A 15,513-nucleotide genomic window follows, 5' to 3' on the forward strand; every position below is an offset into this window, starting at 1 on the left:
GAGAAACAAAGTCATTATCATCTCGAAATGATAACCTCACTTTTTGCCGTGGATAAACTAAACTAACTCAGGTCTGGTTGGCTGTCTGGTGGCAATATTTTCGCTTAAAAAGTACCAGTTTAAGCTTAATGATTCCTGTATGTACCCGAAGTCAGTCAGTTATGCTCGGTTGGGATAACATTTCATCAATCATTTTTTTAAATGAGGTACACTTGTTCTCTAAAAAAATTCTGTGTCATGAAAATAGTGGACACCAAATTAAGATTTCACCCCAGATTTGGTAAACCTCAGTTTTTTAAAGCCAATTTCAGCAGATATTACATAACATAACCTTGAATTTTTAAAGTATGTCCAGAAACCTTCGAAAAAAATTCGACACCAAATTAAGATTTCAGCCCAGATTTAAAAGTAAAATCTAATACAGCAGATGTTACGTAACCTGTAATTCATACAGTAAAAAAAGTACTACTTGACAGTGGCCGCGGAAGAGTGTGGACAAAGGGACCATGTCCCCACGGTTGTTCGATGTCCGCATCATCTCCCCATGTTATATAAACCCCTCCCTTCCCCATCCTACAATGTTAGTGTCCCCACATGTCCCCTCACGACTTCCGCGGCCACTGCTCCTTGTGTACGTCAAGCTTTGTCTGGAAGTGGTCTCGTTGGTCGACATTTCGTCCATATTTCTTGTTTAAATTTAAGGTCCGCAGAAGCAGATCGGAAATCTATTTTACACTGATTAATGTTTCAACATACAGTGTTCGGGTTTATGTTGGTTTGGTTTTGGCAAGAAATTCTCCCAGCCAGGGAGCAGAACCAAGTCATCAGTCATCACGCCGAGCTGTCGTAGTCTATTGAAATCTCGGCCTAAGAGGAGTTGCAGTAGAGGAGATTTGACGTAAAGTGACTCACTTATCCAATGTGCATCATCTGCTAGATGGAAAATTGTTCCAAACCGACATAAGCAGCTCTGGAACAGTGTGCATATTGGGGGTATTCATTACGAGTTCGTATCGTTTGCAAAAAAACAAAGTTCGCAAAAAAAACACAAAGTTCGCAAAAAAATTGCCTTGAAAACTTACGCATCACTAAAACTAGCAAATACGTAGTTCCCAATTTTTTTCAAAATTATATTGCGTGCTATGCGAACGTACGGAGCTTCTAATGAATACCCCCATTGTTTTCGATTTATTGCAGAAAACATATGAACTTTTGAGTGAGTTAGCTGACAGTTTTGCGACTTATTATTTTGCACAGATTTCTAAACCAATTCATGCAAATTGAAACAAATAAGCTGGTAAATTATATCCATATATTTTGCATAATTTGAATAATTCAGTTAAACGGCTTTGCGTTTAGATTTTAAATTAATTGACGATTTTGCGACTTATTATGTTGCCTAGATTTTCAACTCAGTCATGCAAATTATGAAAACAAATAAATTCAGATGCACAAAGGCAGTGGGCTAATTTCTGTGCAAATATTTTGCATAATTAGGTATATACTAATACAGCTTTGCATTTCAGTTTTAAATTAATTGAAAATTTTGCTACTTATTATTTTGCACAGATTTCCAGCCTAATCATGCAAATTGAAACAAATAAGCTTACAAATTCATACATACAAGAGTACCTTGCAAATTTCTATGCATATATTTTGCATAATTAGCTATGCACCTATACGGCTTTGCATTTCTATTTTAAATTAATTGACGCTTTTGGGACTTATTATTCCGCACATCTTTCCAGCTCACAAATTCATACATATGAAAAAAGTCTTATGCAACCCAACCCTAAATTATACCCATATTTTGCATAATAATTAGCCACGGATTTGCATTTCGAGATTTCCACTCTTGTCTTTAGGAAGATAATGAAAATAATCCTTGGAAATAAATGAAGTACAAATGAATGCTGCACTGATCGATAAGTCTCCAGCTTTTGTGCATTATGCTAATTGGAAATCCCTCACAAACATATCCACGTAGCAAAAACACCACCGGCTGTGATTTGTGCTTCTGGTGTGTGGGACGACGCAGTGGCCGCGGAAGCTGGAGGGGACAAAAGAGGGACAATGTCCCCACGGTTATTCGATGTCCCCATCTTATACAAACCCCTGCCTTCCCCCCATTCTACAAAATTGTTGTCCCCAAATGTCCCCAAGGGTTCTGCGGCCACTGGGAGAATTCAGGCTACTCAAACGTATGAGCATAACGCAGTGGCCGCGGAAGGGTGTTGATAATGTCCCCACGGGTATTCGATCTCCCCATGTTATATAAACCCCTCCCTCCCCCCATCCTACAATCTTGCTGTCCCCAGATGTCTCCACGGCTTCCGCGGCCACTGAAACTACGATGGCGACGATTATTACGACGATAGTCATCTCCTTTCCATTCCTTTTGTTGTTTTGTTTTGCGTGGGAGACAGAAATATACACGGATTTCTGATGAAATCGGGAAATGAAAGCAAGTGCAGAGATGTAAGATGACACGAAGCGATGGTGTTGACAGCTTTAAAGGATCTCACAATGGAGGTCTCTCAGCGTATGCGATCCGATTTTGAGTCTTAATCGATGGCAAATTTGATTGGGATGAAATTTGCGAAAGACACGATCTCCCAATGGGAGAACGTTTGGCAGAGATAGTTGCATCCAAAGAGGAGAAAACGCGGATTAAATTTGATAAATTTTATACCTTCTAAATTTTAAATTTTCCATATTTAATGAAGTTATCACTGCAGTTTTTTTTTAAATTTATGTAAGGCTTTGATACCGTTCGAGTAAAAAAAAAGACATATTTCACAAATAATGTTAAATTTTAGATTCTGTGCTCTCACTTCTCTCCATCCAAATTTTACACTTTCCAAAATTTACACTTTCCAAATTTACTACAGGTCAGGTGTGAATAACGAAAGTTTTGTCTTAAAAAAATGTAATACTTTGACACCTATCAAGTAAAAAATCCATATTTTACATATAATATTAATATTTGCATTCGAAGAGGAGAAAAACGCGGATTAAATTTGACAAGTTTTACGCATTCCAAATTTGGCACTTTCCAAATTTAATACAGTTTTGTTACTAAACTTTTCTTTTAAAAAATGTAAGGGTTTGATGCCGTTCGAGCAAAAAAACATACTTTACAGACGAGATAAATTTTTAGATCCGGTTCTTTGAGGTGATAAATTCTATAAAAATGTATTGTTTAATTCCACTGTAAATTTCATGTGATCGATTGAGACTATTTTAAGCAAAATCTGAAAGCATACGATAGGAGGCCTCCATTTTTAGTGCATGTATATCTTTCTCAATGGGAGAACGTTTCGCACAGATATTTGCATCCGAAGAGCTCTGCTTTAATTTCTTGTACTATTTAAGAAATTTCTTTGCAAAAATTAAAAAAAAAACAATTTCTTGTAGGTGTTTTTTTTATTGCAAACATTCAATTTTCGACTTTGTCTCATAATCCGGTAGGAATTGATAAATATGAATTCTTATCGGATATGAAAATGCAAGTAATTCACCTGTTCCTCCGCATGCCAATTTTTGCATAAAAACAAATCAAAATGAAAATTATATCCTAATAAATAAATAACTTTAATGATTTAATATAAAATTACTTATGATGAGTAAGTTCTTAGAAAAAAATTATCAAAAAAATCGCACATTTTGGCTTGTATCGCAGAAACCACAAATGCGCCACCTCAATATTATTGCGGATTCTATATGTCCACAATCAATCTATCAATTAAGCAATCAAACTTCAAAAGCGAAAAAACACTATCTCATTGTATATATCTATCTTAATTAATTATGTAATTCCTTATTGCATTGATTCATCGAAATGTGCACAAATTGAAGGAAGGACATGTGAAATGGACTGTTTAAATGAAACCTACGCCACATGCCAGACCGATGACACACTTATTTATTTATTAAAGATTACATCTTGCGTGGACACATTTTTTTGCATGTCATCCGTAAAAAAATTCGATATTATGCAACTCTTGAAATTAAAATTTATCCGTTTTCTTTCTTCTCAAAGTGAAGTCTTTTTTCTTGTGATATTATTAATTTCACGGGTTTTTGGTTGGGTATGACGAAAAAAGAGCCCGGTTTTCTTTCTGCAAGATGGATAGATATACGTTCCTGCTTGGTTTTGGTGTGTGGTTTGGTTTGGTGAATAAAATTCCCTTCAACTGGATGATGATGATACTTTTTATCTTCTGTCTAAACCAGGTTTTGCAAATTTTTCATGTTCTCCTCTTCAGACGGAAGGCTTCTCTTCACCCGAAAACTTGAGACTTTTTGCAGCCCGAGCCAGGCTGTTTTTGGTATAATTTCGAAAACCAGAGCCAAATTGACCAACATTTTGCAAAACTGGAATCCCATACTTTATTTTACATGCTAATTTTTGCAAGCTTTATGCAACCGGGTTAACCTATGTATGTAAATAAGTTTGAAATTTACAAAAATCGGATTAATTAAAATCTTAATCTACATAAAATTTGGATGATTCTGCTGGTAAAAAGTGTTTGTCAAATAAGAAAGTGATTCAAAATTGAGTTGTAAAATTCGCATGGATCAAAATTTTAATTACTCTGATTTTTTGAAATTTCCGAATTTGCATACCTCTCTCTACAAAAACCACCATGGAAAATACCTTGATGGCATATGTGCATTAATTGGACAGGATTTTGCAAATTTATCATAATCTCCTATTTTCATTCTAAATTACTAAGAACGACTTGACGCAGCCCAAGCCAGGCTGTTTTTTTTTAGTTTCTTACATAATTTGGAAAGTTGTTTACAATTTTGGAAACCGATGTAGACGCATACATATTATACAAAAGTGGGATTAATGTTGTGCATCGTCTGTTCAGTGGTCCGACAGACAGACAGATAGACATGATGATTCCATAAGGCCAGGCTAAAACTTGCGGTATGTATGTAACTCTCTTCCGTATCCTTCCTTCCTTGTTCATGGAGCTTTTCCCAAAGAGAGAAAATTGATGACATGGAAGTTTTACGGAGAGAAAAAGAGACGAGTTGTGGATGTAAAAGGTTTCATTTCACAGTTCTTTCATTTTTTCATATGTTACATACACATATTTTCGAAGAAAAAAATTTCCAATGTGACGTAATATAACTCATAAATAGTTTTTTATGTCAATAATTTTATAATCATTATTTTTCAAAATTTAATAATTAACTATTTATTTTATGTATTAAGGAGAACCAACAAGAAATCTAAATACTTGTTAAATCCACTTGAATCCCAAAATTTTTTAAATCCGGCCTCCAAATTACACATTTTACGGTTTCTGAACAACTTGACCACGAGTATTTCGTTTCTTGCGGGTTTGTCACATTTCTGGCACTCAAATATTGGATCTATTTTGACCTGCCAGAAATGCAAGGTGCAAGAAATTCCGTATGAATTATAGCGGCGGCCGGCGGGGCGAAGTTTCTTGCGCCTTACATTTAATAGCTTATATTTCTTGCAAGGCAAGAAATGCAAGAAATGCGAGGTGAACGAAAGTGCAAGAAATAACTGCAAGAAACCACTTTCTCCCCGTTATTTCTTGCACGTGGTTTGGTTACTTTCACCCGAAAAACTGTCTCCCACATAAAAATTGGTTTACTTGCGACCCAACTGTGTCGCGATATCTCTGATTCCTTTCAAAGTTTTAGTATTACAAGATTTTTTTTATATTCTCTCGTTTTCTTCTTATACATACAGTGGCCGCGGAAGTGTGGGGACAGAGGGGCAAGGTCCCCACGGTTGTTCGATGTCCACAGCATCTCCCCATCTTATATAAATCTGTCCCTCCCCCCATCCCACAATGTTAATGTCCCCCGATGTCCCCACGGCTTCTGCGGCCACTGTATACATACATTTCTCCGCCTTATTTACACCATTCAGCAGCACTCCTCCGTCTGTATACTTTCCTAAGCGCTTTTCTCTCGCAGAATTTGATGAATGTTTACGGAGCGATTGGCAGTGAATGAATGTGTGTCGGGTCGTAGTTGACAAGATCGATTTGGCTTTCACTCCAACCAAATGACGGTACTTTCACCCACCACACAATTTTATGTCCTCACCCGCACACACACATAATTTTAGTATTTCTCCGCAGAGTTTGGATGATGGCAGCTGAAAATATAATATGTGCAAAAATCCTCAGTTTCCTAGCAGCAACGCATAGATTTATACCCGTAAAAAATTTGAAATTAAGGGGAAATTACGGTAGAAAGTTAACTCGAAGCGTTAAAAATAGGGGGAAATCATCCCAAAAATTTAAAATAGTTGGGAAAACTTCCCCCAAAAATTTATAGTAGTTAGAAAATCCCGTTAGAAATGAAATATAGTTGGAAAATCATCCAAAAAATTGTTGGAAATCATCCCAAAATACTAAAAATAGTTGGGAAATTAGCACCAGAAAATCTTTTTTTAGTTACAAAATCGCCTTAAAAATTTAAAATAGTTGCGAAATCGCCCCAAAAAGATGAAAAATACTTGGGAATCACCACTAAAAATGAAAATTACTTTCCCCACAAAAAAAAAATAAAATTAGTTCGAAAATTACCCCTTAACTTTTAAAAGTTACAAAATCACCTAAAAAAATTACCACACAAATTTATGTACATTACGCAACCATTATCATTAGCTTATCCACACATAATATATCTTCTTCCTGTGGTAATGCAACCTGTGTAATGAGCACTTTGACGAGGTGATCTTGATCTTAGAAAAACTGACTAACTACAAAAAAATAACCGTAAAGTAAAAGAAGCCGCTTTATTATCCAGCAAGCTTCTTAAATAAGCTTCCCATTTCTTAGTTACTTACTTGTTTAGCTGGCACATCGTCAAAATATTGAATGTTGAGCGAATGTCATCGTATCCCATGACAAGTAGACATTTACAATTTCCTTCGTTTTGTGAGTCAGAGTCATGCGATGGAGATGAAACAAGAAGAAGAAGAAAATTGTTGAAATGACTTTCAGCCCAGTTTCTTGGGCTTCTTTTTCCGTCTGCGGAATGAAGATGAGTTTCTTTTACTTTTCGTTCTTACATAGCTCAACTCATTGTTATTATTATGCGTGCTTCTGCGCAGTGGCCGCGGAAGCATGCATGGGGACAAAAGAGGGACAATGTCCCACGATTATTCAATGTCCACATCATCTTATGTAAACCCCTCCCTCCCCCATCCTACAATGGCAATGTCCCCCGATGTCCCCACGGCTTCCGCGGGCACTGCTTCTGCTCCTACTTACTGCTACCAGGCCATGAACCACATCATTATGTGGTTGGCGACTCGTCGTAAATATGTATGCATGCCGGCCTGCTTGCCAGAGGGGAGAGACGAAGAAGAAGAAAGAAAAGGCATAATAATCCCGTTTTGTTGAGTTTGCTTTGCTCCAGTTTGGTCAATAGAATGAGAATGTGTAAGTACATACATGTTTAAGTAACAAAGGTACAAAGTTTAATAGGATTTTGTTTATTGTGGAAAAATTTGGATGGAATTGCTACGTAGTTTTTGGGGGGTATTGTAGTAGAAAATTTGGCAAAAATTGTATTTTTTTGGGACACATTTTAGCCAAAAATTTGAGAAAATTTCTACGTTTGCGGGACATATTATGGCCAGAAATTTGACAAAATTACTATCTTCTGGGAACAATTTTAGCCAGAAATTTGTCAAGATTTATATTTTTCGGAACACATTTTACCTAAATATTTTACAAAAAATTGTAAAAAAAATTTTTTATGAAATTACTAATTTTATGGGACACATTGTAGGCAAAAATTTCACAACATTTCTACATTTTTATACAAATTTTAGCAAAAAATGTACTAAAATTACTGATTTTTCGTCATATTGTAGCTAACAATGTCGTAAAATTACTACTTTTTGGAAGGGTCATATATATAATCTAAAAATTTGGCAAAATCACTCTTTCTTGCATTATATTGTAGTAAAAACTTCATAAAATTGTACATTTTGGTGCTCATTATAGCCAAAAAGTACAAATAGATAAAATGCCAAATCCCACCCCAAAATTTTACAACTCTTGTTAACCAACACTTTAGTCTATGACAAAACCATATGCATGCAAATTAGCTCCCATTACCTAATCACCTTTCCTTTCTCTTCTTCTCTCCCTGCCTGCATACATATGTACCTCCATTGTCTATTTCCGGATGAATCAAGTTACCACGAAGTGAAGCTTCAAAAATAGAAATGCTTCCCCACCTCAGGATGATGAAGATCCAGTCAAGAAAGAAGGAAAAAAAACCTGCAGCATACATATTTTGTCTGCATGTCTGGCAATTGGTATTTTCATCTCGGTTTTTCTTTAAGTGCATATTTCTCTCTTACACAACGCTTATGGCGGTCGGTCGAATAATAAATGAAATGAGGATGAATTCCTGCACTTCACTTGGGAAGAGAATATGTCGTCAATTAGAACTTGTGTAACGGAAAAAAGCTACTTAACATTTGCGTTTATGTTGCATCATGAGGCCAGGAAATATGTTTGTGTATGAAACTCATGCCATAAAGGCTTTAAATAAATACATATGTCGTTATGAAAATCGACCGGATGAAAAAAGTGGCCAATTTTTTGGCACTGCACAATTTAGAGTTTCATGCAAGGCAAATTGTGAAATACTGGAAAATTAATTTAATATTGTTTTTCTCATTTTCAAATAAATTTTCAAATGTAGAAAACTTTTTATGGACGACTATTTTATACTTGGAGGAATAAATCCATGTAAATTTTCTTCCTGATTAAATATGTATACACAAAAAATACACACATTTTCCATAGATCAGTTTTCATGCTAAATTTTGACGCCAAACCTCTTTCTCGATATTTATCAATTTTTTTAAACATTCTTTAACAGATTGAATGTCGATTTTCAGCTTCATAAAATTTTAAATATTGTAATGTGTTTCCAAAATATTTGCTTCGTTTTGACGTTAAACAAGATTTTATACTTATTTTTTAAGAAATTTTGCAATTTTTTACCCAAATTTTGTTCTTAAATGATTGCAGATTACTCTGAAGGTGGGTACGAGAACGGCGAGACTGATTGCGTACCGTACGACGACGCGTACTACTACGGGCCTCCTCCCGAAGCCGTCTTCACCGATCCCACTGGAATGGTTTACTATGGTAAGATTTCTAATTTTCTTCCTACTTTTCATTTTTCTGTATTAAATCCAAACGTGGGAATTTATTTCTTAAAATCTTGAAAATTATGACAAATTATTGCAAATAATGCACCACCAACTACATAAAACTGCATAACTCGTAGAAGTGGGCAAAATACTGCCAAAATACAGTATTTTGAGCTCGGTTCTTCCCAGGGTTTAGATTCCAAGGGCTGTTACACCCATAAAAAGACGAAAATCTACACGGAGAAGGGCGCAACACTCTTACGAAAATAGTACAGGTTTTGTCAAGAAATTAACCTTTTATCCGTGTCAAAATACACTGTTTTCACAATTTTTTGAAGTATTTTAACATCTAAAAAATATTTCGTTTGAATGTTGCATTCTCTAAAATGTATGCAGATTTCAAAAATTTAAGAGTTTGACGTTGAAAGCAAAAATTTTGGTGAATTGTAATTCTTTAAAATGTGACATACATTGATTGATTGTAAGACATTATTCACATAAATTGAATGGCATAAAATAATCATCAAAAATCAAATCTACTTTAAGCCGTCTATTCATTGTTTTCACGATTTAAAAAAAAACTAAGTATTTTTCCAGCGATAAAAAGTTAATTTCTTCACAAAACCTGTATTTTCGTACGACTGTTGCCTTCTCCACGTCAATTTTTGTGGGTGTAACACCCCCCGAAAAATCAAACCATTAGCTCAAAATACTGCATTTTGACAAACCATTTTTTTACCTACTCCCTCTTTTCACTTAACATTTTTGAACTTCCTCCATATTTAATCAACGTCACCCTCCTAATCTTAATACGCTTGATAATCCCTCTCTCTCCAACAAATGATGATGATAGCCACGTCACAATTAAGCAGAAAACCTTCCTCTCTTAAATACATTTGGAATAGACCAACATAGCAAAATAGTCTAACGAGACGTACAAAAAGAAAATTAACCCATTGTTATCTTAAGCACGCCATAAAAAAATAGGAAACAGCTGTAAATGTGCAAGTACACAGCCCGTCTTTTGTCTCGAGAATGAATAAATGGGGCGTAAAATGACATCGAAAAATTTGATGGCTGCAAGAATCTCAATAAAAATAAGTACATCCTTTTTTCTAGACTATTTCGTGGTGGTGGCGGTTGGCTAATTATTTTTAATTACGGCTCCCCAAACAATACGTCTTTCTCTCCAGAGAAATAAGATACTTGAGGAAAACGGGGTGACAATTAATTAATGCGAGACAATAATTAAGTATGATGGGCTTTTGTGTTAAGTTGTGGGACATAAAGTAATAAAAAGAATGCTGTTAAGACTTACTTTCCACAGCCCGAGACAGGGTTTCGGGTGCAATTAATCACGTGTGGATTTTTACAGCTAAATATTTGTATTTTGTTTCTTGCACCTCGCATTTTCTTGTGGTGCTTACTTTACTGCAAGAAATGTACAAAATCTGCAAGAAACGAAACACGTAGTAAATGTTTTAAGAACAACTTCGCATAGCCCGACACAGGATTTATTATAGTGCACAAATTTACAACCTTTGTCAGAATTATACCGATTTCATGCCCACTATTTCCAGCATTCAGCACCACCCACACTATTTATATGACCCAAAATATTTATATTTTCCACTTTTAATTTGCAAACATTTTGTTTCAAAATTGTACAATTGACACGTCGATTCAATTTTTATTAAAAAAGTTATATTCGTTATTACATAAGTTAGATCCTGTAGCGGCAACCACGAGGCGAAAAACTTTTAAGTAAAAAAAATCGATGAAGATATTCTAAACTTCTTGAAAAATAGATGGACAGACAGACATACAGATTACATAAGCCCTGTCTTCCTCCCTAAAAATGACGACAAGAAACTTGATAAGTAGCACAATCTTGACATTTTTGATTATCTAATTTCGTGTATCCCCAAATTAAACCAATCCATCCATCCAAAAAGCTCATAATAATGGGTGAAAGTTCTATTATTATGTAGCACGAATCAAGCAAGCGAACCACCACCACCACCTCCGCTAAATTATTCACTTCGCACCTATTACTGTATTTTGATCCAATTAAGTCATTAAGGTGCCAACAGCACGAACCCAACCCATCCACCGTCAAAATACATACACCAAGTTGTTGTTCCATTGACTATGAGTGAAGGCAAATATACGTAAACAAGAGCAATAAATACCCCTCTGGCCATCCATCATCACTCATTCATCAAAGTGTTTTTTTTTCGTATGTTTAATAAGTACATGATTAAATCAAATCTCGTCATAAATCAATCTTCCCCTTAAATTTGTGTGTGGCATCATATTTTACATAATTGGCTTGTCATCTACATATTTTTCTTGAATTATGTAGAACTTGTTAATTATTTTTCTTAATTTTTTACACCGGTTTTCGCATGAATATATAGCTTTCTTTGCACGGCAAAAACGCCCGTCGGTGTTTCAGTACGGGCGTATCAAAAATCGCATTGCGAGCCATCCGTACTTAAATTTAAATACATTCCTACTTGCACCGAGTACGATTGTACTTCGATTAAGTACGGATGGCTCGCAATGCGATTTTTGATACGTCCGTACTGAAATACCGACGGGCATTTTTTGCAGTGTGCCTTTATCATTTTATTTGTGGGTAAAAATACGTATGAACTATACATAATTAAATTTACATCAATCTGCCCGTTAAATTTGTGGCATCATATTTTGCACAATTTTATTGTTTTCTACTTACTTTCTGGGATTACGTAGAGCAAATTATTTTTCTTTGCTTTCTTACATACGTTTTAGCACGAATACTCATATTTTCCCTTGGTTTTATTATTTTATTTGTAGCTCGTTTTTGTAGAGTATGGGTACAAAATGAAGTTGCTAAATAAAAGATTCGTGTCCAAAATGGGTTGAGTTGATTCTCACGCACTTTCTCTCTCCCTCTGTCTTTCACTGGTTTTACACAATTGCCAAAATTTGTGTAATGAAATTGAGAACTAGGTAAATTATTTGTATGCCCTTAAATGTTTGTAGATTCAATTGAATATCTATAAACGAACACAAATTTTACTATAGTCATGAGAATCGATGCATGACAAATCAGTTAGTATTAAGCCAATTTGAGTTCATGCTCATTCATTTATTGCCTGGCAATTTTCCTAGGGCTACCACAAAAATTGCAAATTCTATATTTTTATTTACTAAATATTTCACCACTAAGGACCATCGCGACTGATTCTGTTTATTTCAAATGTGTGTGCTACATACATTCATCGTTATTACGACGCGATGATAATAGTCCGCTCCTCCTCCTCTGCAGATTGTGGAGTGATGATAACAGCGTAATTTCCGCTGTTCAAAATGAAATGAAAGTGGTTTGTTTGGTTGGTTGGTCAGTCGCCGGGCTGGTTGATTTCCTTCCCGCCGCCTTCCTTTCCATCTCTGAGTCACTTTACTTTCTCCCAAAAATTCGTTCCGTCCGTCCGGGGAACCTTTCACTCAGGGAGAAAGTAGAGCAGAATTGAGTACAATGCTTGGCTTTGGTGAAAGCTTTAAATAATAATGAGAGAACACGCACCCATCACCACGACCAGTGGCGGCGGAAGCCGTGGGGACATGTGGGGACATTAATATTGTAGGATGGGGGGAGGAAGGGGTTTATATAAGATGGGGAGATGATGGGGACATCGAACAACCGTGGGGACATTGTCCCTCTGTCTACACCCTTCCGCGGCCACTGTTCATCACCATCACCACCACGGCTAAAACTATTCATATAACTTTACCACCCACCCAATCCATCCTTACGTAATATTGACTGACATCCCGTCAATTCGTGGATTTGAATTAATTTCGCGAAGAATGGAGAGACCTTAAGGCGGGAGGGATCATATTTTCGGCAGGGTTTCGTTTCTTGAGAGTTTACTACATTTATTTCTTGCACTGGAAAGGAAAAAAAATGCAAGAAATGCGAGGTGCAAGAAATTGGGAGAAAGTGCAAGAAATATGCGCCATTTAGCCACACGCGGTATATGAAGTATCGCGGGGCGTAGTTTTTTGCCACTTGCATTTCTTGCAGGTCAAAATATTTACTTGCAAAAAAAACACTTTCTTTCCGTGCAAGTGGTTACTTTCACCCGAAGCACTGATTTTCGTGGTGCTTCTAAAGGAGAAAGTCACCACGGAATTGTTTGTATGAAACCTCAGTCCATTCTTCTCCTATAAGCTTACATAATAATGCCGCAAAATCGTCTCCCCCGCCGTAATTATTCTCTGCTTGACGACGACAACAACAAGAAATCACTTTTCTCCTTAGTAAATATCTGTATAAACGATGCTTTCACCCACCGAATTTAATTACACGATTCAATTGAAGATGTTGCGTAAGTGTGAATTCAAAGGAAACAAAGATGTCTTTCACTTTCTCTTCTCGAGTATTTGCAAAGTTGGCCTCGATCATGCATGCATCTGAAGTGAATTAGAAGCTTGTCTCAATTCCGGTGTACGAGACAGACGAGAAGAGCTGAAAGATTTATTGAATTGTGAAATTACATTGTTTTCCAGGTAGGGAGGAAGTAATTTAAATTTAAATTTGGACAAGCATGTACATACAATCGTGTACATATTTATTTGTCCATTTTATCGGGGAAAATATAAATTTAAATTATGCCCTTTAAGTTACCCGTTAAAATAATAAGTAGAGTTGCACTTATGTATGTCCGTGACGATATTTATGGCATGCCCTCTTTTACGTCAGACATTTAAATTAATGCCACCACAAGGCCAAATTTCAAGGGATTTTATTTATTTTCACGGCCAAAATTCCTACAGCTTAATTTCATGACCAAAACACCTGGAATTTATTTTTATCCCCAAAATACCTGAACTTAACTTTACTACCCAAAATACCGGAAATTAGTTTTTACATATGTCCAAAATACCTGAAATTAATTTTCATGCCCAAAATACATACAATTTACTTTCCTGTCCAAAATACCTGGAATTTATTTTCATGACAAAAATACCCGAAATGTATTTCCTGTCCAAAATTTGTATAATACATTTTCGTGCCAAAAATACGGAATTTCCAAAATACTTGGACTTAATTTTCATAACAAATACCAGGTACACCCAGAATTTATTTTTCTTTGCAAAATGCTTTATTCCCATGCCCTCCCTATTGCACAACTTCACATGTACCCACATGTATACCAAACATTTCGTCTTCTTATTTCTGCCATTATTACATCCACCCACCCACCCACCAATCAATCAATTCTTCTCCTGCGTTCGCTTTCTCTATCCTCACTTTTACACCACATTAAGCCAAAATTGACAGAAATTATTGTTCTCCGACGTGAAAAAGTGGGTGGGTGGATTGGCTGGTGAGTCCTAAATACGATGACGGTGGAGAAAGTTAGTTCCAAATTTTGAACCGAGGCCAGCCTGCAAACCGAGGCCAAGAATTCTTAACGGTGTGACCTTTCCCTCAAGAAATTATTCCTGCAAAAGTAAACTTTTATTTCGTCGAGAAGGAAATGCCTTCTTGACTTGAATTGCGGCGGGGTGAATAATAAATCAATATTGATATTATAATGGTGCGGATTCCGTCGGGCTGGTGGTGAAGGAAGGAGGACGACGATCAGGACGAGGAGGAGACCACGCTTTGTAGGAAACCTTTTCTTCTCCTCTTGCAGAGAGAAAGGTCGACATCGACGTCGATGTCGTCAACCAAAATTTGCAGGGTTCGCCAATTTTGCGAGAACTGAGGGGGAGAAGAAATTGGTTTCTCGTAGGGAAATATTTAGACCTGGGAGAAATTTAAGGCGCAAAAAACTCCTTCCTATATTTCATACATACCTGTTCACCTTCATTCATTTGACTGATTATGATGGTGAGTAATAATGAATGAAAATGAAATTTATGAAAATGACTGAAGGATTCCGTCATTTCAGATGAATGACCGTGAATGAAAGGATTTTCACTCATTTCATTTTTCACCCTATGCTTAATACATGGGGCGAAGTAAGAGATGAAGTCAGATGAAGTGAAATGAAATGAATTTAAACCAAAATGACTAAATGTGAATTAAAATCTTCAATCGGAAATCGGGATGACTGACTTTTGAATGAAAAACATATTTTTGAACAGGTCTGATTATGATACAGCACGTGGCTAGATGGCGCTTATTTCTTGCACTTTCTCCCAGTTTCTTGCACCTCGCATTTCTCGCATTTTTTTACCTTCCAGTGCGAGAAACCCTCCAAAATTCTATTGCTTTCCTTAAATTGCGCCTCACTCTGCTGGGTGAAAGTGTCGGCACGGGAGACATA

General features: G+C 36.1%; 1 protein-coding gene across 3 annotated transcripts in view; it reads left to right on the forward strand.

The window, feature by feature from the left end:
• LOC110854211 (protein piccolo) overlaps nucleotides 1–15,513 on the forward strand; it is a 200,524-nt gene that overhangs the window by 157,117 nt on the left and 27,894 nt on the right. For all 3 annotated transcript variants that reach the window (XM_035854739.1, XM_035854738.1, XM_022102618.2), the window contains one exon: nucleotides 9,060–9,179. In XM_035854739.1, coding sequence (XP_035710632.1) covers nucleotides 9,060–9,179 — 120 coding nt within the window. The remainder of the gene's footprint in view (nucleotides 1–9,059; nucleotides 9,180–15,513) is intronic.

This window comes from Folsomia candida, unplaced genomic scaffold (genome assembly GCF_002217175.1).
Source record: "Folsomia candida strain VU population unplaced genomic scaffold, ASM221717v1 Fcan01_Sc009, whole genome shotgun sequence".
Classification (NCBI taxonomy): domain Eukaryota; kingdom Metazoa; phylum Arthropoda; class Collembola; order Entomobryomorpha; family Isotomidae; genus Folsomia; species Folsomia candida.